General features: G+C 41.8%; 1 protein-coding gene across 1 annotated transcript; it reads left to right on the top strand.

Moving 5' to 3' along the window:
* Positions 1-9,009: 9,009 nt before the first annotated feature.
* On the top strand, positions 9,010-24,301 carry ERCC4 (ERCC excision repair 4, endonuclease catalytic subunit). Its single transcript, XM_066197950.1, has 11 exons — positions 9,010-9,183; positions 10,724-10,904; positions 13,641-13,836; positions 15,135-15,342; positions 16,425-16,605; positions 16,955-17,089; positions 17,660-17,770; positions 18,924-19,515; positions 20,247-20,339; positions 20,972-21,084; positions 22,129-24,301. The coding sequence occupies exons 1-11, from the start codon at positions 9,010-9,012 to the stop codon at positions 22,860-22,862; spliced, it is 2,718 nt and encodes a 905-aa protein (XP_066054047.1). The 3' UTR covers positions 22,863-24,301.
* The last annotated feature ends 677 nt before the right edge of the window (positions 24,302-24,978 follow it).

The following is a 24,978-nucleotide window of genomic DNA, read 5'->3' as shown; positions in this document are numbered from 1 at the left end:
AACAATCTGCCCAGTGTTTTTATTTATAGTCTCTCGCTTTATTTTATTTACCCGTAGCATTCTCCCAAACTGGTCCGATACTTCAGCAGTTCACACCTGTACCAAGTGGTGCGGAATCAGCTATTTAATTTTCTTTCTATCCTCTTTCTTTGTCCTGTGAGAGCTTGAACACCTTGCAGAAGTGTCCTCAGTGAACACACCATACATAAGTACCAAATATATTTGATTTTCAGCCTAGTGGTACTTCTTGGCAGGAAGCATTTTCAATACAGTTTGGATGACATAAAAATGGAGAGCAGCAGAGTTTGCCTCATTCAGGTAACACAGAACTCAGATCTGGAATGTTTCCATAATCTAATGCCATTAAGGTAAACCAAGTCAAAGCCACTTTTAGGTCAGATGAGCCAAGTAACCTTTTCACAACACTACAAAAAATGTCTTCCTGAATTCTGGAGACAACTGTGGGATTGTTCCTTATGTCCTTGTTACAGAATCTTTGTCCTTTTGAGAGCTCTGGAATGGTTTGGACATCAAAAACCAGCATCTAAAACATTTACTCCAGGTAAACCTCTGTGCCACACTACCAAGAGAAACTGAATGCTTTGATTTTTGACTATACATTTTATTTTGGGATAGCATGTTAAACCAAATGTACAGCACAGGTCTACAAACTGAAATCCACCAAGGGAAAAGTTCCTTAGGCTTTAGTATGAAACTCATTGTAAAACTTCACAACGTGTTTAGATGTTTCCAACAATCCCTGGTGTTTGAAGAAGGTATTTCTCATAAGCTGCAGTAAAATGTGAAACTTCTCTATCAGATTATCCCAACCCACATTCACTTAAGTTTTCAGAAAAAGCAGCAGTAATGTGACTCATGGGACTACCCACAGATGACTCTGGGAACTCATTTCCCATTAATTTTCAACTGAAATGCATGAGTGGTCAAAAATGACCACAAACCTTCCCTCAAGTCTTTTAATTTAATTAAAAGTATAAATGATCCTAAGTATCTTCATCTTTTTAATTAGTTTTAAATTTATTTTCAGTGTGAGAGCCAGAAGTCCTAAGAGAAAAGTAAGGAATTGCTCATAGAAACTTTTATCCAAATCTGCATGATGAATGTCAACATGATAAGGAAAACCAGCTGCTTATTAAAATACTGGTTTGGACTACAACAGTCTGAGGCTGTCTGAATTAATACATATAGGCAAAAGAAAAAAATTAAGTAGAGAAAAATCTCCCAAAAAATCATCCAAAATATATATTTTTAACTAGCATTCTGGGGCCTAAGGGGGAAAAAATAAAATAGCATCTTGATTGTTTCCCTACAAAAGATATTCCATTGCTGTATTGAGATGATTCACCACCACTTCACTCCCCTGAATTCATCTTCCACACTGAGAAACATTATGGCATTCCTCTCTCCTGGTAGAAGTCAAAATAGCAACTTTCCAGATATGAATGACAAGAGCAATACCTCGCCTCTTCTGCTCACCTTTTTTCTTGTATGAAATTTCAGGAGCACTATCAACTTGATTTCATTTTATTAAATCTTGAAGTGATCTTTGTTTCTCTCAGAAGTATTCATATTACTATGAAACATTAAAAACCAAAATCCCCAGGAAGCATGAAGAAAAAAGGCCAAAGGAAAAGACCTTCCAAGGTTCATACCCCACCCACTAACAGCTGACAATCCTGACAAAAAACGGCTGCCCCTGGACGTGGGTGGATGAGAGAGTTCATCTTTGTCCAATCACTCCTTGGCCAACAGTTCAGAATCTGCCAAGAAGGTCGGCAATTAGTGCCCATCATGATCTGGGATGTGGACACCTGCTCAAGAGGTATTGGACATACGCTATGGAACTGCTTTGCATCTGTACCTAAAGACCTTCTGTGTGACTGCAGCCTTCAGTTACTCCCAAGATTAGCCATGTAGATATTGAAACCATATCCCTCCATCACAAAAAGACGACATCGTGCAGTTTACAGCCAGAAGTTCTCCTGGGCTTTTTGAGAAGGTGCAAACAGACCACTACTAGAAAGACCAAGTAATTTGCCCAATACGGCTACAATTATTTCATTCCCCAAAAGCAGAGGATTAAAAATGATGTTAATTAGGATAAATATGGAGAAAGTATTAAAGCATTATTACAAGACAAACCAAACAACAAAAGGGTTGCTGACTATTACAACTGCTGCGATTAATACTTTATAGTGATACGCTCTGTTGCCTATGTTGCTTAGAAACCACATAATTACACACATTTCATCTGACTTAACCTATGTATTTTCATTACTTCAATGCATACCATTAAAATTCAAATGTTATCAAAAAATGGCATTAGAAACGATTTGGTATTTCCTATTTTATAGTGAGAAATATGTGATTAAATGCTATCTATGAGGTCATTCTAGTGAAAAAAAAAAAAAGACAAAGGACAGTACAAACAACGAAATCTGCTTGTTTCCCATTCATCCTTTATCTGTTCCTTTTCTAATCCAGGTGCATTTTGAATAAGGCATTGAAAGTGTAATCCCAATTTCTCTGGTAATCTAAATGGGAGATTTGGCTGCAGGAGAAATCAAACACCAGCCTTAGAGCAGAGGGAAATAAAAAGTAAAAAGCCTATAATACTTTGCAGGTAACCAGTTTTAATATAAAGGCCCTTGTTTTATTATGCATGAATAGGAGTGTGATTCTTTGGATTCTAAAGTACTTCAATCAATGTTCAAGGGTTTTTAAGAACCTCGTTATGTATGTCTTTTACAGGATTATGAATATTTGTAAATGGGGTCATGTAGTATAGCTTTGAAGTCTAAAAAGTTAGATCAAGATATATTTTCTAAAACTCTTCAAAATATTTCAGAAACAGAAGAGCTGCCCAATGTACATTGCCACATTCAAAGAATCAACCCTCTATCTGAATTTTAGCAACATCTATTTTTCATACATATATATATAAATATAAACTGTTCTTCCTCCCTGCTTTCCTGTGGCAATTACAATGTCTGCACCATTTTATCCCAAAGTAGTAAGAGTTTCCTTCAAACAAAAAAAAATAAAGGTACAAAATTAAAGCTCCATAGACTAAAGACTGAGTTGATTAATTTAACTTACCTATCAACAGTGTGCAAGGATTAATAAATAAACTTAGATTATGGGCGAGCACCTCTATGGCAGTTTTATAACTGTCTCTTCTGAGGAGTTTTCTGTTCATTAGAGGAACAAAAAAAGTCAAAATGAAATAAACAGGATAGGTCTGCAAAGGCAGAATGGGGTTTGACAGAAACATTGCTGGAAAAAAGGATGTAAAGGGACTCAGGGCAGAGACTTTTTCCTTCTCCAGCTCTCTGTCCATAAGTGACACAACTGGAGGCTCTCTAGGAAGGCAAGAACATGGTCTGACAGCACAGGAGGGGCACATTTTAACATATTGCAGCCAAAAAAAGCTTTCAAAAGGCTTCTTAACTTCCCTGAAGATATTTTTGAATTGTATCCATCTATAAGGGTTGTCAGTCCCACCACCTTTGTCAGCCCCTGGAGAAGGACTGGCCTCTGTCTCTCACCCCATGGGCATGTCTCATACCCTGAGAGGAGCCCTGCCAGGCGTTGTTTTCAGAAGTAAAATGGATTTTGTACAGGGTGGAGAGGATTGAGGTCTGTGAAAAACCTCCAGAGGGGAGACAGTGGTTGATAACAGCACAAAGAAAGAACAGAAGGCAGATTTGGTACACCAAGAGTGTGTCAAAGGAGGCACAGCAGAAAAAATAATACCCATAATGAGTTATTAATGGTACTGAAATTGTACCATTCGTTTGTTAAAATGAATATGCTCGACTGTAGATTTTCTTGTCAGTCTATATATTTTGATTTTATGCACCACACAGCTCAGCAGTAAATTCCTGCAATTAACTTTGATTCCTTAGGATCCACAGCAGTAGCATTTCCACATCTCATGACTGAGTCTAGAATTCAATTCTAAATTCTTGTCTAAAGTGCTTGTACAAAGTAAGTGGTTACTTTGAAAAGCGCTGACAAACTTCAGCAGAATTTTACACAGATCTATTTCTCATAAGAAAAATGTTTCTAAAAAAGTCCAAAGAAAATTTAGTTTATCCGTCACAGTAACGTTTGAAAAAGATCTGAACAGCTTGAGTTAATTCCTTAACAAACACCTTATGCATTCAGTCACCATTTTTGGATTCCAAAGACAGACATTTCAATGAGAGTCTTCGCTGACAGAGAAGATGTTTTTCATGCTGTTCCTTTTAAATTTTAGTAGCACATCCACTGTGAAAGTCGCACCGTTCCATCTGTGCCACTCCAGAGAGTCAGACACTTTAGTTCATAACAAATCTGCGTAGCTCGCTGGGCTTTGGCTGTATGAGCACAAAAGAACTTGCCACAAAACAAACTGCAAATGATCAGAGACGAGGTGTAACTCTCTAGAAGAAAGTCAGAGCCCTACCTTTGTTAGGAGAAACCACAAATTACGTGTCAATAGAGGGTGAGCAAGGGAAGAGAGACAAAATATTAGAACTAGGGGGAGCTGAGATTACACAGTAAAAAAACTTCCAGGAAACAGCAAGTATTAGAACAACCCATCCTCTGAATCAAATTTGACAAAGTGTAAGAAGAGTCAAGACATTTCTTTCTGTTGAAAAACACTAATAGTTTCCAGGTATGACACATGCTCTTCTGGTTTTGTTTCCATGACTTCCCAGTGGGCCACTGGACCATTCCCAGTGCGGAATTATTTTAACTTCCAAAAGAAGTGAGCTTCTTTGATTTGTAAAAGTCGCTGTGTGGAACAATTAGTTGCCGCTGTATCACTAGAGTATAATTCAGAAAGTGATACATAGATAGTAGACGTAATGGAGAATTTTGTCATAACTTGGAAATCCTGTCGAGGGATCATGATCGAAAGGGCAAAAGCCAGCACAGATCTGGACCAAGTCTACTTGTCAATACTTTCTTTTTATATCACAGCAGACTTCAGGGACCACAAAGAGCATCTGATCCTCTTTTGGTAGAGCACAAACAAAAAGGATTTTACAAGCTAAGGCACCGCTTTCTCCATTTCACTCTACTCTGAAGAAGACCCAGGAAAATTAAGCATGTGCACACAACTCAACCACCCACAGCTCAGTCTGACCTAGCTGCAAGAAGTCAATGCCCTGTGAAGTGAAATGGCTGTGGCACTCTTACCTATTCCATGAGGCTATCAATGTGGGGAGATAATAAAGGCAGTTTTTTAATTGCCAAATTATTCACTGTTTTTGACAAATACCCTGGCTAAGATAGCTGGTCCCTTTCCCGAATGCACTCAACAAATCTCCTTGCAGCTCTCTAATGAAGTTACCTTGCACCATCCATCTGGTAAATAAAAATCCTTGGGAAAATGGAAACAATGAGAAAGCAGTTCCCAGCATATTCAGATAGTTGTAATTACTATGGAAACCATATCTAGTAATGCTTCAGAGCCTCAGAGGCAAATCATAATAAACAGACAGCAAAATAAAGTGTAATACTGCGTAAGACTTTGAAGTTCAAGATTCAAGGGAAAATTAAACCACTGCATAGGCAAAGCTTTCATGTCCTCCCATCTCCTAGGTTCCTTTTGCAGCGCATCTCTCTGGATGAGCACTTTGGGATTCATTTCTGCCAGGGCTTCCCAAATCACAGTTTAAGCAGCCCTTAGGGCTGGCAGCATCGCTATAACTGTCACAAAATACAAGGACGCGCTTTCTTTAGCCCACAAGTAATCCTCATTTTATCCTTGGAAACTTTGGGCAACCTGAAAACATGTAACTCCATTCAAGCAATGCCATTTATAAAAAAACTCCAAAGGGACTGATTATAGGGTCAAAGAGAGTACTGGGGTCATGGATTCAGAGATCATTAATAATAGCAATTAGCTTTGATGGTTTACCCACCTAATACCAGTATTTCAAAATCCAAACAACAAACCAAATCAAAGACACAATTTAAAAAAAAATCCACAGAGTTGGTAATCTCACCATGTTTTTACAGCTGAAAATACAGAATTTTACTTAAATAGAAAAGATTCATGTAAGTTCCTTAAATACCGTTTTTCTCACGGAGTCCTCTTCAGCTCTCTACATGACCAGTAATAGAAGTTTATGAATATGACACAAAAGTTATACACTTTTGTGTCATATACTAAAGTTATACACTTTCTGCCTTCAGACAAGACTGTTGTCATTACCCAAGTGTGCAGATTAGCGACTTAGTCATGATTTTTGCATTTTCCTCTTTCGCACTACTGAGCACTAACATGTAAAAATTAAAATTTAAAAACAAATTAGTTGTCAAAAGCGTATCATAAAGATTAATATTAACACTGCTGATCCAAATAACAAGGAAGGAGCCAAATCCGAACCCCCTCTCCAGGGCTGTGTTCTATTGCACTACCAGGCAATTAACCTGACTTTCATTTAGTGTTAATGTGATGAAATAAATAGATCCGTCGATGCATTTTTAAAATACACAGGTCAATGTCTTTCTTGGGAGGTTCATAGAGGACTGTACTGATCATCTCGTATCATCTATCAGTTTGAAAGGAACTTATCATTTGTGTGTGCTTACTATTTTATATGGAATGAAACTCCTAAAGTTGCTCCAAATGTTTATTACACACATAGATAAAACATAACTTTTAATATGCTTAAAATTAAAAACAAACCTGGATTGTTGGATATAGAAATGTGTTTATGCACTCCCCAGAATAACATTCTTCCAGCCTATTATTCCCAACTTTAAACCTACATAGCTAATTCTTAGACAAATTTTATTTATCCTGTTCCCATTCAAGTTATTTCTTGTGTGTTTATGATTTTTTTTTCAATATTAATCTAGTGCTTTTACAAAGAAAAATTGCGCAAAAATAAATTGCAAGATTTAGGCCTAAATTCTGGTTTCCTAAGGTAAGAAATGACAGCCCTCTGCTGGCTAATAAATATGCACCCACAAGAAAGGCCTCTCACAACAGCTTTGCATTAATATTACATTTAGCCAAAGTAAGAATATATAAAAATATATAGAGGGAAAATAAAATTGCAATACAAGGATGCCTAAAATATTTTATCTGGACCATTAGGAAACATTCTGTCTAGTTCCTGTAGGAAACAGTGGGGGAAGGAAACGGCTGGTTCCTAAATTATATGGACAATTCTGTTGAATACTGAAATTTTTCAAAGATGTAACTTTATTTGGCTTAAGTTTTCCGTACAGTATTTAAAAACAGTAAGAAATGTTCGTGGTAATCATTATGTTACCGTGTAAGGCTTTGTTTTGTTCATTAAATGGCCTGCAGTCCACAAAAATGAAAAGCTGTCCAAAAAAATTGATTTTCTGACATTTTATGGTCTAAAATTAGTTTTAAATGCAAATATCAGAGAGCTTATGGCCAGCCAGATGAAAATGAGAACCAAAACATGGTATTTGGCACAACAGTTAGCAACGTGATCTAACTTGCAAAGAAAATATTGCTTCGGCATCAGCATAAAATTCCATAAACATGAAACGCGCATGAGAAAAATCAGGACTAGTCCCCATATTTTATTAATTTTTTGCCTGTTTTTAAAGACTTGTTTTCTACTTAGCCCTGAGGACCTGTACTGCATTTTAAAATGAAAAGGCCTGTATTGTAAACCCTCTGCATTTTTCCTACGTTAATTTAAAATGCTCCATGGCATAATCCTGTCTGGGTGGGAAAATTTACGAATGATGGATGCTTCGCGAAGTGCCGCTTCCCCACCTGCGCCGAGCGGAACGAGCGTGCGGTGAAGGGACGCGCTGGCAGCGAACACTTTCTTGCCCCTCATCAGAAAAACTCTGAAACCCAGAGGAACGCCCACCGCAGCTGCCCGCAGGTGACAGTGCGAAACAAAGAACCGAAAGCGTTTATTTGAATACATTTGCGCGTCCACTCAACGCCCCGATAACGGCGTTTTACCCAAAGAAAACAATATTGACGGAGGTACCTGGCAGCAGCAGCCGGCATAAATAGAAGTGATGGGAACATTTTGCACAGGTTCCCAGGGTGGAAGGAGCGGGCGGTGCGCTGCCCCTGTGCCCTGCAGCCCTGCACACAAAGCCGCAGCCTTCTCCTTCCCTCTCCAGAGGGGGATTTTGATCCGTTTAACCGGGCCCACCGCGGGGGCTCCGAGCAGCCTGGGCTACGGGAGGTGTCCCTGCCACTGCAGGCCGTGGAACCGGGAGGTGGGAGGGTCACTTCCATCCCAAACCCTTCTGTGATTCCGTGATGCTCGGCTGAACTGCCGAAGCGTGAGGGGCGCTCTGCGTTTCCAGCTGTTTCTGAAAGCGGGTGTGAGGAGTGCCTTCGCCCCTCTGGGCGCCAGCAGCCTTCTGTGCGCTGATCGGGACGGGCACCGCAACAGCGAGGTGCCGACGCCCCGTGAGAGGGGCGAGCAGGAGAGTGTGGGTTTGGTGCTTGAAAAATGCAACCACGCAGTAAAAAAAAAAAAAAATAACGGCGGTCATAGAATATGCTTAGTAAGAAAGACCCACGAGAATCATCGATCTAGCTCCTGGCCCTGCGCAGGACACTCCAACAATGTCGCCCTGTGGCGGAGAGCGGTGTCCAAATGCTCCCGGGGCTCTGTGAGCCTTGGGGCCGTGACCACTGCCCTGGGGAGCCTGGCCAGCGCCCACCCTACGGACGGAAAACCTTTTCCGAGTATGCGACCCAAACCTCGCCTGAGAGAACGCCGGCCCGTTCCCCCGGGTCATAATAAACACAAAATCATTGGAGAGGGCCGGCTTTCTGGCACGACAACGCGCCAGGCGCTGCCCACACGGGGAGGAGCGGAGGCGCCTGCGGCCGCAGCGGGAGCCGGGGCGCGGGCTGTCCCTGAGGGGACGGGCATTGCCCTGAGGGCGGGAACGCGCCCGGCCTGGAGGACCGCGCGGGCGGGCCCGGCAGGGGGCGCTGCCCGGGGGGAGCGCGGGAGCGGGGCGGCCATGGCGGCGCTGCTGGAGCACGAGAGCCAGATCTTCCTGGAGCTCTTCCACCGCGACGGGCTGGCCGTGTGCGCCCGCGGGCTGGGCATCGACCGCCTGCTGCTGCGCTTCCTGCGCCTCTACTGCGAGCCCGCCAGCCTCGTGCTGGTGCTCAACACCAGCCCCGCCGAGGAGGTGAGGGCGGCTGCGGGCGCACGGCCCCCCTTCCCCTCCCGGCTGCGGCGGGCGGCTCTGTCGCTGTCCCCCGGGCTGGCGGGAGGGTGTGCGGGCTTCGGTGAGGGCAGGGGCGGGCAGGGCGCTGTGCACCGGCCCCGGCACAGAACCGCAGGATGGGGCGGCTTGGTAGGGACCACAGCGGCTCGTGTGGTCGCGGTTCCCCGCTCGGGCAGGGTCATTCCAGAGCACACGGCGCAGGATTGCGTCCAGACTGTTCTGGAATATCTCCACGGCCTCTCTGGACAATCTGTCCCCGCGCTCGCAGGGAAGAAGTCCTTCCTCGTGTTCAGGCGGAACTTCCCGGGCATCGGCTCGTCCCGCGGCGTTGCCGGGCGCGGGGAGCGGAGCCCGGGCCCCGCTCTGGGCCCTGCTCACCCCGACGGGCACGGAGCGTGTCCCCTCTCAGCATCTCCTCGGGAGGCTGAACAGCGCCAGCTCCCTCAGCCGTTCCTCGCGGGAGGCGCTGGAGTGCCCTGATGCTCGTTGTCACCCCGTGCTCCGGGAGCTGCGTGTCCCTTTGTCCTGCGGAGCCCAGGAGCGGCGCCGGCGCTGCCGCTGTGGCCCAGCGGGGCTGAGCAGAGGGGCAGGGTCCTGTCCCCGACCTGCGGGCGCTGCTCTTCCGAAGGCACCCCGGCGTCCCCTTGGCTCTCGTGGCCCAGCGGGGCTGAGCAGAGGGGCAGGGTCCTGTCCCCGACCTGCGGGCGCTGCTCTTCCGAAGGCACCCCGGCGTCCCCTTGGCTCTCTTGGCCACAAGGGCACCGCTGGCTCAAGGACGGGGCCCTGGGGAAGCTGTCAGACCACACACATTCGGGATCGTGGCAGTTGAATTTCTACTCCTGCAGCACAATGAAGTCCTGGTAACACTAGTGCGCTAAAACAAATACATAACCCACAAGTAACCAGTGAGGAGAAAGGGGTGAAACATGCTTGTCCGGCTTGATAGGTTTGTCCTTAATTGTAGGGAAAAAAAAGCTGCTCTTTTTTCTCTGGAATCTGGCAAATCTCCCACCATCAGGAAGGGGAGGTCTTGGGGGGCCTTTTATAGCAACCACAAGTGAATAAAGATAACAGCCGTCGTTTTTAAATACCTGCTTTAGTCAGCTAATGACTGGTGAGGACACTAGTTGATCTCTTCCCAAGTCTCTGTTCTTAAGGCAGTATTAAAATCGAATTTTCTCTGAAAATGAGATACTGAAATATAAGCAAATGTAAGCTCTTTGAAGTGTCCGTTGCTCATTTTTATGTAAGTATTGTCTAGTTACTACTGACTATGTAGATTTTTTAAATCATCCAGATGAGTTTGAAGCTGAAGAAAGTGTGTCAAAGAAGAAAAAAATCATAATAATTCTGACTTCTTTTTGTATGTTGTACTATCATGTCTTAATTTGTTTTCGACAGCTCCTCAGAATTACCAGAGTGTATGTAATAAAGGTGCTTTTTGGATCCCTTTCCCTGGATGCCACGATAACCTCTTGTGTTTTTATTGTATTTGGTTTAGGAGTATTTTATTGATCAGCTGAGGTCAGATGGAGTTGTTCATCTCCCTCGACGAGTTACCAATGAAATTGCAAACAACACTCGATATGAATTTTATACACAAGGAGGAGTCATCTTTGCAACAAGTCGGATCCTTGTGGTAGATTTCCTTACTGACAGAATTCCTGCCAATCTCATTACTGGTAAGAGCTTAATGAAATCCAGGTAAGAGTGTTCTGATTGAAAATACACAAAGCTTAATTCTATATGAAGAGTTCTACTAACAGATATTGAGGTTGAAGAATTATTCTTTTTTTTTTTTCCCACACCAAGACTGAGGTACAAGGAGCAAATATGTAGTTCTTTCATGTTTTTAAATTTCTTTCCTCTCTCAGCTCACTTGCCTTACTTAATAATACAGTTTAAAAAGGCTGTCAAGGAAGAATAATCTATTGCACTTGGTGAAATAGTGTTCTGTGGTCTGTTGGACACTGAGCTGTCATTAAAACTGATTTAAATGTCATGCTTTATGACCCATGCACACCACCTATATTTTTGCATTAACAAATTACTCGTTATGACTTCTCGTCAAAAAACGTCTCGCTAATCTTTGTATTGACACACCTGGGCACTATGCAAATGGCAGTATTACAAGGTAATGTTGTTACTGTGGTTGTAAAGATTTGGGGAATAGCTTGCAACCTTTTTTTTTTGTAGTTATATTGAAGCTATACATAGGGGGTGTGAGAGTTGCCATTCTCTTCTCATGTTCTGTTCCCCTCCTCCCCCAGCCACTCTTGTTTGTATGTTCCTATCTAAGCTGGAAACCCTGTTACAGCCTGGAAAGCTGGAAAAAGAGATATCTAAGAGCCAGGGATTTAAGAATATTTTACTGTTTTCTGAGTGTTAACATCTTAATGATTAAACATAGCTGAATATTGTACGCTTAGAAGAATGTGAGTTTCTGTTTCAGAAGCTGTACCTCCTTCTTTTAGTCAAGCTGTAGCAAGTTCCACTCTAAAACATTTTGAACACTTTTATGCTGGAGTCAAAGAACACCAGATTTGTCAATTCTGATATTTCTAAGTTCAAAAGAAGTAAATAGTTTTTCTGGGCAACCTGTGGTCATTTCTCTTTTTCCCTTGACTCCTTCCTCTCTACCTTTCTACCCTACCAAAAAAGAAAAAATAAAAAAAAAGAAAGATGAAAAGAAGAAATACAGTGAAGTTTAGAGTACAGTAAAACTGGTGCTGTCCCTGTAGTGCCACAGAGCTGTGACAGGTTTCGTATTGCCACCAGAGGGTGTGAGAGCAGCTGCCATCGAGCGGTGGCTTCATTCCCAGCCTCCCAACACCTGGGTCCTTGTGCCTTGTCTGTGTGTGAGATTGTACAACAAAACCTTGCAGTAGTGCTTCATGAGGACATGACAGCAAAAGCCTTTTGAGGTGTTAAAAATGTCACTTGTTAAATCAATGGGAATTAACATCTGATGAACTCATAAATCCAGCTAAATGAAGATAAGAAATTATCACTGCAGTAAAGCAGAGTTATTCCTGGTGGTTTTAGCTGAGTAGGATTGAGGTACTTGACAGCACAGTGAAACTGATGCAAGCTGGTGTAATAAAGAGTGACAAGGTGTTTCTACCGAGGCTTACAGAGCAGGTGTGAATTCCCTTCGTGAGCAGATATATGTTGACTAAAAGCAGGAAGGTATTACAGTAAACACACTCTTACTGACCTGTTAGAAATACTGTCTTTCCTGTCACGTCCATCTGGGGTCACATCTTGATAAACTGGGAGTTGCTCAGAGATTACTATGACCATTATTCTGTACTGAAGAATGTACTGCTTCATAGGACAGGTCTAACAATACCTAGATAGAAAATACCTTGTAGTGGATTATTTCAGGACTTAATCATGAATGGCAAGCAGTTAAGTGGAAATCTTTGTTCCGGATGCTTTTTCAATTAGCGAGCATGTTATTATTTCATGTTACAATCAGTGGCTGGGTGCGGAGTTGAGGAGACTTGTTACAGAAATTAAGTTTGTTAGCTTATGTAGGCACAAGGTAGAACCTGTGACGTTTGATGTCCCTTTGCTTCCATTTTAGAAAGGCATTTGGGATTCCACTGGAAGCTGTGAACAGATAGCACATAGGCCTTACTTCAGTGGGGGGAGAGGGGGCATAATGCAATGTGCTCTTTAACATGATTAGCATAAGGGAAAAACAAGCCTTGGCTAACAAGTCTTGGCTGAGTGGACTGTGAGCTCCAGAAGTGTTCGCCTCAAACACGCAATTAAATTAAACTCTTGTTTCATTTCTCTTATTGAAATGTGCTTGATAGGTCTTTTATTCCTACTACACCCATCGCCATAAAGAAAACCAGTGGTGGACTCCTATATTTGATAATACTTGCTGTCCTTGAGTGTGAATATGACTGTCAGATGGGAGAGAAATGCAAAATGAATGTTTTCAGAAGTTCTTTGATTGTGGAGACACTTGAACTGTTACCAATGAAAGTTACTTGACGAGTCCAATTCCAGAATTTCTCTTAATGGAAGAATTCTTCACAGCCTCGAGCACTTCAAACTTGCTTTGCTGTAACAGTGTGTTATGTCGTGCGTTTACTTTTTCTGCTTTTAAAAGGCTCAGGTTCAAGTTATGCCTCAGGAGTAAAGAACTTTCCAAGCTAGTAAGTCCTGCCACTCATGCACAAGCTTTTATTTTTCTGTTAAAGATGCATTATTAACCCAGTTCTGTTATTTGGCAATTCCATGGTACTGAAACTGAGGCATGACTCATTTCAACCTTCATTTTAGAAGACTTAAACGCCTGTAATTAAAAGAGCAGTAGAAGAATAAGAGAGTTGTGTGGAAAAATTGTAGAAACCTGGGCCTTTCTGTATTTTTTTTTAACTCGAATTTTTTTCTTTTGGCAGGCATTTTGGTGTACAAAGCACACAGAATCATTGAGTCCTGTCAGGAAGCATTCATCCTGCGGCTTTATCGCCAGAAGAACAAGCAAGGCTTCATTAAAGCTTTTACAGATAATGCAGTTGCATTTAACACTGGCTTTTGTCATGTGGAAAGAGTGATGAAAAATCTTTTTGTTGGGAAGCTTTACCTGTGGCCAAGGTGAGGCACTTCTTTCCTTCACTGAAGAGTTAAATTTAGAGGAAAGATGAAGGATGTTACAGTGGGTTCCTTAGAAAAGAAGGTGTATGCAGTCACAGTGCTAACCTCTGTTCCCTCCTGTATTCCCAAACAAAATTTTTTCAGTTTTTGACAGAAGTGGTCTTAAAGATACTGAATTTCTGAGAGTGTTTTTGAAAATAGACTCAAATTGACTCTGTTAAGGGGATGAACCTTATGGCAGAGCAGTCCTTTCAGTCAACAGAAATCAAAGCAAAAAGTGACATTCTTAACAGTTTAAGAAAAACTTCTCTTACTAAACAAGAGCATTTAATGACAGGAAAACAGTCTCTCAGTTCTGCCGTTCATGGAGGTGTTTGTTTCCAGCTGTGATGAAACTCCATTCATCTCTTTCTACGTGTCAGGTTTTTTAAATCTTTTTATACACGTATGTTGTGTATGAAGAACATTCCTTGATGACTGTTAAAAAAAAAAAAATTGTCAAGATGTGTCATGCACTGAGTCTTCCAGCAGCAGATCCGCAAATGGAATTGGACACACTCTGATGACCCTGTCAGTGCTCTTGCCCTGGGCAGGAGCTGTGCAAATTCCTTTACAGTCTTTCTTTCAGTAGTCCAGGGAAGTAGAAGTGGACACACCTAGGATAGCAAGGGTTGAGTAGAAGCTCTCTAGATTTCCTTCCTTGACTTCCTGGAAAGACCTGGGGCTGCAGGCTGCAGTAAGGGAAATGTCCATGGAGTTGCAGAGGTCAGCAGCTGTCGGGTTCCCTGAGCCCCATCCTGTCAGGAACAGTCAGGTGGCATCTCTGCATCTGTGCAGCCAGAGTGGCTCCAAGGGCAGGGTTCCAACAACGACCTGCAAGTTGTCATTGCAAGCTGGGAACATCTCCAAATCTGCTGGTGCAGCCATGTGATTTCAGAGAATTTATGAACCCCTTCCAGTTTCTCCCTTATAGGATTTTTTGGGCTTGTTTTAATATTTGCTATGTGTGATGATGATGATGATGATGATGCAGAATCCAGTGCAGTAATTTTCCATGGATCATTCACCAGCACTATAGGCTCACATGACTAGAATGACTACAGTCATAATTGTGGAACAGATGGTTTTCCGAGGCTGTTCATAAGATTGCAGTCTTCACACCAGTAGAAACTGATTTTGGAATTAACTTACGTGTTTACATTCAGAACAATTGTAATTGTGTTCTGTACAAACTTTGGAGTAATTCTAAGTCAAATAAAACTATCCATGTAGTTCTCACAAAGCTGTTTTTCTCTTAGATTTCACATAGCAGTGCACTCCTTTTTAGAGAAGCATAAACCTGAAGTGGTGGAAATACACGTGGCAATGACCCCTGCTATGCTTGCTATCCAGACTGCAATCCTGGACATTCTGAATGCATGTCTGAGGGAACTCAAACGTTACAACCCAGCCCTTGAAGTAGAAGACCTCTCTTTAGAGAATGCTATTGCTAAACCTTTTGACAAGGTAACCATTCTGATTGTTCTGCAGTGTCTTAAGTAATCGGATGTAGATCTCCAAAGTGCCTGCCATGCAAACAGAAATGTTGTTTGCAAAATAAATAACCAGCAGCAGCAGAATGTTCTCCCGTGACGTGTTTATTGCTGGTACAAGGGGGTGTAATGCTGATGTAACGGTGCCTGTAGGGTTTTTGATGTATTGGTATTATTGTTCTTCATTTCCAAAGTCCCAACAGTAAGAACACCCCCAGTTCATGGTTATAATAATAATTGTTGCTGCTGTTATTAAAAAGACAGCTGCAACTTCAGCTCAGAATACTTTGGAGACAAGTATCAGTAATTGCCACATACGTGCTCCCCTTTTCCTTTGGAATTTTTTGCTTGTATTTTTCATTTTCTCTAGTAGGAGAAGCACTGCACGTAATAGACAACATGCACATGCATGACCTGCTGTATCTTCAATCATTATGTATGTCAATAACTTTGTGGTCATTGCTATTTTTGACAGATGTGTTTGGCACACAAATGCTTTTGTTAGGGTGAAATGAACTGTCATAGTGCAACACAGTTATTGGTTAACTGTGATTTAATCTGGATGGAAGGCCTTCTGTGCTTTAAATATTTGAAGGTTTTTCCATGGGCTCTATAATTCCCACATCCTCGTGGTACCTTATCTGATTTTGGACACTAAATGACATGATCATGGTTTTTGCTGTACCTGAGTAAAGGACACTAGATACTAAATACAACAGGTCAGTACTAGTAAAATAAGGGGGGTTTTTTAAATAATTTTACCAGTATTTTATTAGATGGAAAGGAAAAAATTGACTGAAAGCATTAAATTATATACATCTGCTCACTGCTGAAATGTTTTTTCATAAAGACGTCTGTATTATGTTAACTTTGCTAAAATATGGTCACTTATATCAAAACAAATATCTCACCAGTACATCTTTATTTTGGTGCCTGTAATAACTTTGGGAAATCAGAGCATCCCCTGTAAAGTTAAAGTGCATTTTCAGCTTGCTTAGAAGCTGTAATGCAACGCTGGATGTTTGACACTCCCAACTTTCCAATTTTTATTCCCAGACAATACGTCACTATTTGGATCCTCTCTGGCATCAGCTTGGAGCTAAGACAAAGTCTTTGGTCCAGGATTTGAAGATCCTACGTACTTTGCTGCTGTATCTAACCCAGTATGATTGTGTCACTTTCCTGAATCTGCTGGAGTCACTGAAAGCCAGTGAAAAAGCTTTTGGTGAGAATTCAGGTAAACACGGAATAACCGTACAAGTTAACGCATGAAACAATGCAATGTTGATGTTTCTAATTATCATTCTCAAACATATGAAGGTATCTAATTAGGTTTTACACAACCAGCCATAAGGACGTAGGTTTTTTATTGACAGATAATTCTTTCATCTTCCCACTTAACTGCTGTTACTTAACAGCGTGAGATTTGCATCACATTCCTGTCTTTTATGAAGCTGGTGATTACACAGCAAGCAGGTAGGGCAGGTATTCCAGCTGCAGTCCTGGGGCTTTTACTGCGGAGGGTTGGAACACATACACGTTGCAGATGTCAAACTACTACTGCTTCCTTCTCATTTCCTCTCCAGGCTGGCTGTTCCTTGACTCCAGTACTTCAATGTTTGTGAACGCCCGAGCTCGAGTTTATCGCATTGCAGATGAGAAACTGAATCAGAAAGGCAAAGCCTCAGGCTCTGAAAAACGTGATGTAAAGAAGGAAAATGGTACTGAGCATTCTAATTTTAAGTCTGAGAGTGTCACACGATTCCAAGTGCTTTGCATATTTGTGCTCTGGTTCCCTGCATGAACTTCCACAGCTCAGGATCTCAGTCTGTTGGCTGGGATAAATTGAGACATAATCTTAGTTCCAAAAGCACATAATAAACGACATAAAAGAGTCACAAAGTAGGGGATTCTCCTAAGCTTGCTCAGCTGATCACTGGGAGAGCTTTTTTGGAATTGTTCTTGCCTTACATCGATGTTTAGCTTCGTCCTCATTATCGTATGTGAAAGAGTAGGAGGCTGTGGTTGCTTTTATTGAAAAAAATATATTCAGGAGTTTCAGAATTGAAGAATGAGAGAATATTTCAGCGATTTGCGTCACAAAAGCACTTATCTCCATTTTTAAATTAAAGAGTGTTCTCCAGCTCATTAGCATAACAAATTGCATATGTAGGCTGTTGAATATCATTTGTGACAACAACCATCACACTATTGACATCTAACCGCTGATTTAAAGTCTGAAGGATATTTTGGATGCAAGAGCTGCTATGTTCAATCTTACTTTTTTTCAGAACTGAAAAGGGAATTGGTTCTAGAAAGTAACCCAAAATGGGAAGCTTTGAGAGAGGTGCTGAAAGAGATTGAAAATGAGAATAAGAACAGTGACAACCTTGGTGGTCCAGGTGAGAGAACACTAAATGATAGAAATTTTCCAGTACTGCTACTGGTTTGTACTTCTGCTTGACCTTGGAGAGAAGGAACTAACTCTTTTTTGTAGTTTTATCAAAGAGCTGGTTTAAATTTAGTAATTTGTGGCCTGAAGATGAGGAACTTATGTACATTATGTACATAAACCATGTAAAATTAGATAGTTTTACATAAACTCTTTATTAGGTCTTGCTGTAAAAGAGGAATGCTGTTCATTCCTACAACGCAGTACATTTTAGGAAAGAACTTGCGTTGTTCTGAAAAAACATTTTAGGTTGCATTTCAGTAGTGACTGATACCTTAGTTCCGAGCCCAATAAAACTGATGTGGAAATTTATCATGATCAAGGTACCACTCACTCATTTCTGAAGTTTGACTTCAAAACAGAAATCGGGGTACTGTCTTACGCCTTTTCCAACTTGCACATTCTTCTCATGCACCTGAACATTTGCTTCTCGTGAGTTGCATATAAATGAGGTAGAGATTAGGAGGCAGGGGGGAGAGTCTAACTGCTTTGCTGCCTTTCCTAATTTAGGGCTTTTCATTCCCTTAAAATTTAGCAAGTTTTATTTTAGGAAATAGTAAGGGTAAAAAAGTGCTCTTTTCTCCCACCCACGGTGTTCTGACTCGGGGTAAGAACTGGCTCTCTCACCTAGCGTTGTAGGAGTTTATCTGAGTCAGCTTGCAGAGAATTGTTATTCACAAATGTCAATAATACTGTGTGAAACGTGTTTTGGAGACTCTCTAACACAGCTGACAAATTAGAATGGTCTAAATTAAGTTCTCTCTCGTTCCACATCTTAAAAAATGAGTAGCTGTCCAAGTATGTTTCAACACGCGCTGTATCTGCCTCGTTTCCACTGGTCAGAGGGAAAACGTTACAAATTTAGATACTGTAAGAGTAAGGAATGTTGAACTTCCATAAATCTTCTCTAATTTTGTTTGGTACAAAAAGCCATGCAGTTTAGACTCTCTCAAAGTCCAAAGTGACTGTGGCAGCCGAATGTCAAGGCGTTTGGCAGGCACAGGGCTTGGATCAGTGCAGGCCGCTGGCTCGGGAGGTGCTTGTAGCTGGGTAAGAAGGCCAGCGTTACTGGCTGTAAACATGGTATTGTCTCTTGACTGCAGGGCAAGTGCTCATTTGTGCCAGTGATGACCGAGCCTGTGCACAGCTCAGGGAGTATATTATTGCTGGAGCAGAAGCTTTTTTAACGAGACTGTACAACAAAACCTTCGAAAAGGACGAGAAAGCTGGAGAAGCGTGGCTTAAGGACAGAAAAGCCAGCAAGTCCAAAGGAAATGCCAAACCAGACACAGGGCCTCAAGCCAAGAAAGCCAAACTCACAACTTCTTCAAAACAAAATAAACACAAGAAGCAGCAAGACCGGACTATAATCCAAATGATAGGGAAAACTGAGGAGGAAAAGAGAGAGGAGGTCGAGGCGGAAGACAACGAAGAATTAAGCGGTAGCCAAGGAGGCAACGCAGAAGAGACCATTCCTGAAGATTTTGATGTGCACTTGCCCTCAGATTGTTACTATGGGATTTTCAAGGACCCACTGACCATTATCCACCCGCTGCAGGGGTGTGGGGATCCCTATGCCCTCACTCGGGTGCTGCACGAAGTAGAGCCCAGATATGTTGTGTTGTATGATGCAGAGCTCACTTTTGTCCGGCAGCTGGAGATCTACAAGGCGAGCAGGCCTGGCAAGCCTTTGAGGCAAGTTCACTTTTCCAGGGTAATTCTAGTCTGAAAAGGAAAACTTAAAATGCACTGTCAGCAGTCAATGCAGAGCATGCCGCTGTTCATTCTCGTTAGCTGCCTTCCAGCTCCTGTTGAGCCCTCAAGTTTAACCAAAAGCGTGATGTCTGGTGTAACCAAAAGATAATTTTTACTTTCCAGGAGGTATTTAGACCCTTAACAGCAGAAGCATGTCTGTTAAAAAAGAAAAAGCAAAAAAAACAATTTGAAGACCTCTGCTTCAATGCTTTTAGTGGCAGTAGATCATTTTGAGGTGCTGTAGTCTCATTTTAAATCATCTCTGAAGATACGATTTTTAAACAAATGGATTCGTTTTGGGTTTAATTAATTTTCACGTTTCCTGATGTTCATCATGCTGAAGACCAGTAATTCAGAAACTGTGACAGAGAAGCAAGTAAAGGAAACACAATAGAGAGAATTAATATTTGCAGTCATAGCATTTGCTGACAGAAATATCACCACATTGGGTATATGTATTTAATACACTTGGAAATTGCAAAAACTCCGTTTTATTAATAAATGTCACACACTAATTGAAAATACACAAAACTTAAAATTTAATATGCTATTGTGTATTGTCAGGCACTTGCTGCTACTAATCTTAAATTTATTGGTTGTGGATTTTTTTAATTTCATACAAAGTTCTGTGGCCTCCTTTTTTTTTTCTTTTTTCTTTTTTATACCTGCAGAGTTTATTTCCTCATATATGGGGGCTCCACGGAGGAGCAGCGTTACCTCACAGCTCTGAGGAAAGAGAAGGAGGCCTTTGAAAAACTCATTCGGTAACACAATTACTTTAACTGCCTTTATATTTAGTGTTTCATCGAATTCCCCAATATGCTTACATTTTAAATAAAGTTCTTAACTCTGTGAAGTCTTTAAATAAACTTTTAATTCAGTTCTTTGTTGGATGTAAAGACTGCTTTCCTACTGAGAATCAGCAAAAAGTCAAAACTTTCCTTTTCAAGGCACCTGGTATTTTGTTTAATAATTTCAGTGGGATTTAATATTAACATAAAGGCTAATCAGCATCACTTGAATTTTTTCCTAATTGCCTATGAAGTTCATTTGTGTAATTGTGTTTTTGCAGGTAACATTCCTTGTAAGATAATTTTTACAGCTTTTATAACCTAAGTCAATTGGGGGAAAGAAAGCAATTATTTCCTTAGACTCTATAGGACAGTATTTTTACTGGCAGTGCCTTCTCAGCAGGTTACAGTCCTATTACCTGTTGTTGGTTCCTCTGTGAAAGGAAAAACCTGGAAGAGCCCAGTGCGTTGCATTTCTGATCGGGGTTGCATTTAGTATGAAACTAAATAAAACTTTACATCTGGATGAAGGGCATTGAAGCATTTCAGTGTTCTTTCCTCCTGTATCTGCGGTTTTTAGTGTGTGTTTGTTTGTGGTTCCTCAGAGAGAAGGCCAGCATGGTTGTTCCTGAAGAAAGAGAAGGAAGAGATGAAACAAACTTGGACCTGGTCAGAGACGCTACACCTGCCTCTGTCTCTGCTGACACACGCAAAGCAGGTGAGCAGCTCCTAGGTCGGGCTGGCAGCCTAGAGCTTTCCAAAATCCCAGAGCTATTGCGCTTTAAATCCCCCTCAAAGCATCTGGGGCGGGGACATTATGTACATTGGCTTCGTGCGAAAGAAACGTTATTTCCCAGCGACAAGGGGCTGTGGTTTCCTTTGAAAATACAGGTTAAGGAAGGATTTGACCATTAAGACGGGTACCATTTGGGTTGTTTCTAGTCAGATTGTTGGTTATGAGGCTGTCTAGTGCTGCTTGTAGGAAGGGAAATTCAAACATAGAAACTGGAGTCTACAGATGGTCACGGGCAGTGTTGTTCTTGAGATAGTAAACGTCGGGGGCTTCTTTTCGTCTTTGCAAAACACACTGCCTGGGTAAACAACTGCTCATCATGGCATTGGTCACTTCCTTTGCAATAAAGCCTCCTTTTTCTTTAGTTGCAATTCTAACCATTTTTTTGTTCTTTTCCTCTGACTTGTATGCTGTGCCTCTGCCTGTTTTTCTTCGCTGTTGTTTCTGTAATCCTTCCCTCCTGTGCCGTATGCTCTCTAATCTTTGCTCTTCGATCTTTTGGGGCCTTGGTGCTGCAGTCTCCATATGTGTCCTCCAGATCTGTAGAGGCCAACACAGAATTCCTAATAAAGTGCTGCTGTATTTCTGTGGGAAACAGCTGGAAATAAAAGGGATCAGCTTCATTATCTGGTTTTGCAGGCAGCCTTTTAAAGATTTCCTTGATTCATTTAAATAATTTTCATCTACAGCTTAATGCATTTCTTTGTCACCTACACAAAGCTCACAGCAAGTAGTTCTCTCAAGCTGCAGAGCGTGCTCTTTAAACTTCAGTATGTATTTGGGCAAGTAATTTTTTTCTCTAACAGTTACAAATCAAGTGAAGTCCAGATTTATTGTACTGCTGAATCATTTGAGGTATAACTTTATGTGAGAAGCCCATCCATTGCAGAAGTCTTGGCAGCACACCGGAGGACAAGGGGAGCAGGAGGTGCCGGGCGTGGGGGTAACTGTGTTTCTTTCCCTCTGTAGGTGGGCAGGAGCAGAAGGGCGTCCAGCAAACCATAATCGTGGACATGCGGGAATTCCGCAGCGAGCTTCCGTCGCTGATCCATCGCCGTGGCATCGACATTGAGCCCGTGACTCTGGAAGTTGGGGATTATATCCTGACCCCCGACATGTGCGTGGAGCGGAAGAGCATCAGTGACCTGATCGGGTCCCTGAACAACGGGCGCCTGTACGCGCAGTGCGTCTCCATGTGCCGCTGCTACAAGCGGCCCGTGCTCCTCATTGAATTCGATCCCAGCAAGTCCTTCTCCTTGATCCCGCGAGGCTCTTTGCAGCCGGAAATCTCCAGCAACGATGTGACTTCTAAGCTGACCCTTCTCACGCTGCACTTCCCGAAGTTACGAATCCTGTGGTGTCCCTCTCCCCACGCTACCGCTGAGCTCTTTGAGGAGCTGAAACAAAACCATCCCCAACCCGACGCAGAAACGGCGATGGCCGTCACCGCGGATTCCGAAACTCTTCCCGAGTCAGACAAGTACAACCCCGGCCCTCAGGACTTCCTGCTGAAAATGCCAGGGGTGAATACAAAAAACTGCCGTGCCCTAATGACCCACGTTAAAAGCATTGCAGAGCTGGTGACACTGTCCAAGGAGGAGCTGTCCAAGATTTTGGGTAATGCTGCCAATGCCACGCAACTCTTCGACTTTATTCACCTGACCTATGCAGAGGCGCTAGCCAAAGGGAAAAGCAAAAGATGACTCATGAGATTGTTCAACGTGCAGCACAGATAAGCTTTTCTGGCACAGTACTTTGGCAAATACATGAAATACTTTAATAAATGCCCCCTCGAAGATAACCAGCTGTTTCTTGCTAATGCTGTTCTATCAGTTCTAACATGTGAGTTAATTATTACTGAGGACAAGTTTCAAGAGGAAATAATATTTTTAACAGAGAAATGTGAGGTATTTTTATTCTTTTTAAAGCACTTTAACCAGTTCTATAATACCACTGAATTAAGTAAATGAAGTTTTTCACCAAGACCATAAGGATTAAGTGCTAAGACTAACTGATGAAGGTGTTTTCTTGTGAAAGTGATGATGTCTTGTTCAAGCTAAAATTGTGCTGTGTGACCTGCTGCGTGATACAACACTGCTCTCACCATTTTTAATGTCTCACCCTCCGGCAACTGCCTGGTTTTGATTGACAGTGATGGAGCTATTTGAAACACTTTGTGGTCTTTGCTCGGGAGTTTGTTTGGAATATACTGGGACTGAATCCTGAACTTTAGAACGTGACCGTAAACCTTTGTCGCGGTAAAATCCATTTGCATGCTAAGCCCTACACTTTGCTTGCTTACCTTACTCCCAGTTACCCTTTCACCACTCCAAAGCCAGTACAGCTCTGTGTTGCTAGATTTTGCAGAGTGCTTTCCTTTGGTCTGACTGGGTGGGGATTCTCTGGTGCCAGAGTGCAACTTAATTTCGAGTGTGCCTTATTTATACCTTTATGAGGCTTTGTTTTTTACTCAGTTTTGATAGCTCTTTCACCTCTTTCACTTGAAAGTGAAGAATCTGGGTGTACCACTGGCACTGTTCCTTTACACCAAAGGATATTTCCTCTTGTAAAATGCAGCCATTTTCTAGGCAAGGTTTTCCAAAAGCGTTGACAGTTCTTCCAATACTGGTTTCTTTTCTGTCCTATTGCTCTTGTATTTTTGTCTCAAATCAACTCTCTGCCAGGTAAAGCCATTGTCAGATAGAAGATAATACTTCTGGCATTTTGTGTAGCATAAAAGAGGGAAAAGTTTATGAATGTGTGCATTGTTAAATTATATATTCTACCCTGACCTTTGATACAACTGTGTAACAAACTGCCTTTGCCAAAAGGGTTGGTCCAGTGTTATTCCACGCTAATGTGTTTACATTTGCTATTTACAAAACCTTTATCTATGACTTGTGTTTATATGATTCTAATGGGAACAACAGACCAATATTATCTCCTTCATGAAAGGAGAAAAAAAATAAAACTGTACTATGCACTTTCAGGTAAAATGTTTATTGTGCATTTTAAGTGTGAATTATGAATTGTTAACTTTAATCTCTGGCTGAACTGTGACAAATTTTCAAGGGAACATTTTTCTGCAGATGCAAATTTTAGTATGAAATACACTCATAATAAGATTAAAATGTATTAATTATCTTGGTTTTCATTTGGCCGTGTTGATATCAGAACATTTGTATTTTTAGCGTGTGGTTTACAATCCAGATCTTAGGGTTTCTATTGCCCTGGATTCTAATTTATTTAATATGAGAAGTCTTTCCATGAGACTTTTGCCTATTCAAACTAACATTCTCGGATGTGCGGTGTTGAGAATGCCTCTAAAGTGGTGCTGAGAGAACTGAAAATCAAAGTCAAACAGTCCTGAGTGCATGGCCTGTAGAGCCTGATTCAGAGAAGGGCAGCTGCCAGCCTTGGAGAGCAAACATCGCTTGTGCACTGGGCATTAGGCTGCTCCGTGAGCTGTGGTTTGGGCTTTCTCTCAGATGCTGCCTCAGCCCTGTCAGTGAGGTTTGGAGCTTGTGCATTGGTGTGTGTCGGGTGAAAATGAAGGGTGTAGTGACAGGTGATGAAGTTGTAGCTTTGTGTTGTATGCTAGATCAAAGTTAGGTCATGCAATTAAATAATTATCTGCGAAATATTTTAATGAAATTGCCTTTTGCTTATACATGTGGAGTTTTTGTAAAGCTTTTTCCTTTTTCTTTCTCCGTGCAGGGTTTGCCCTTTTCCTCTAGAACAGCCACAAGTAGCATTGTTGCCTGTTATCATTGCTCCTGTGCTTTGGCGTTTCGCTGTTTCAGGTTTGAGTGCCGGTTA

Source organism: Chamaea fasciata, unplaced genomic scaffold (genome assembly GCF_029207755.1).
Source record: "Chamaea fasciata isolate MVZ Bird 193981 ecotype frontalis unplaced genomic scaffold, bChaFas1.0.hap1 SCAF_16, whole genome shotgun sequence".
NCBI classification, from domain to species: Eukaryota; Metazoa; Chordata; class Aves; order Passeriformes; family Sylviidae; genus Chamaea; species Chamaea fasciata.
Note: the sequence above shows the minus strand (reverse complement) of the source record. Positions and strands in the feature narration are given on the sequence as shown.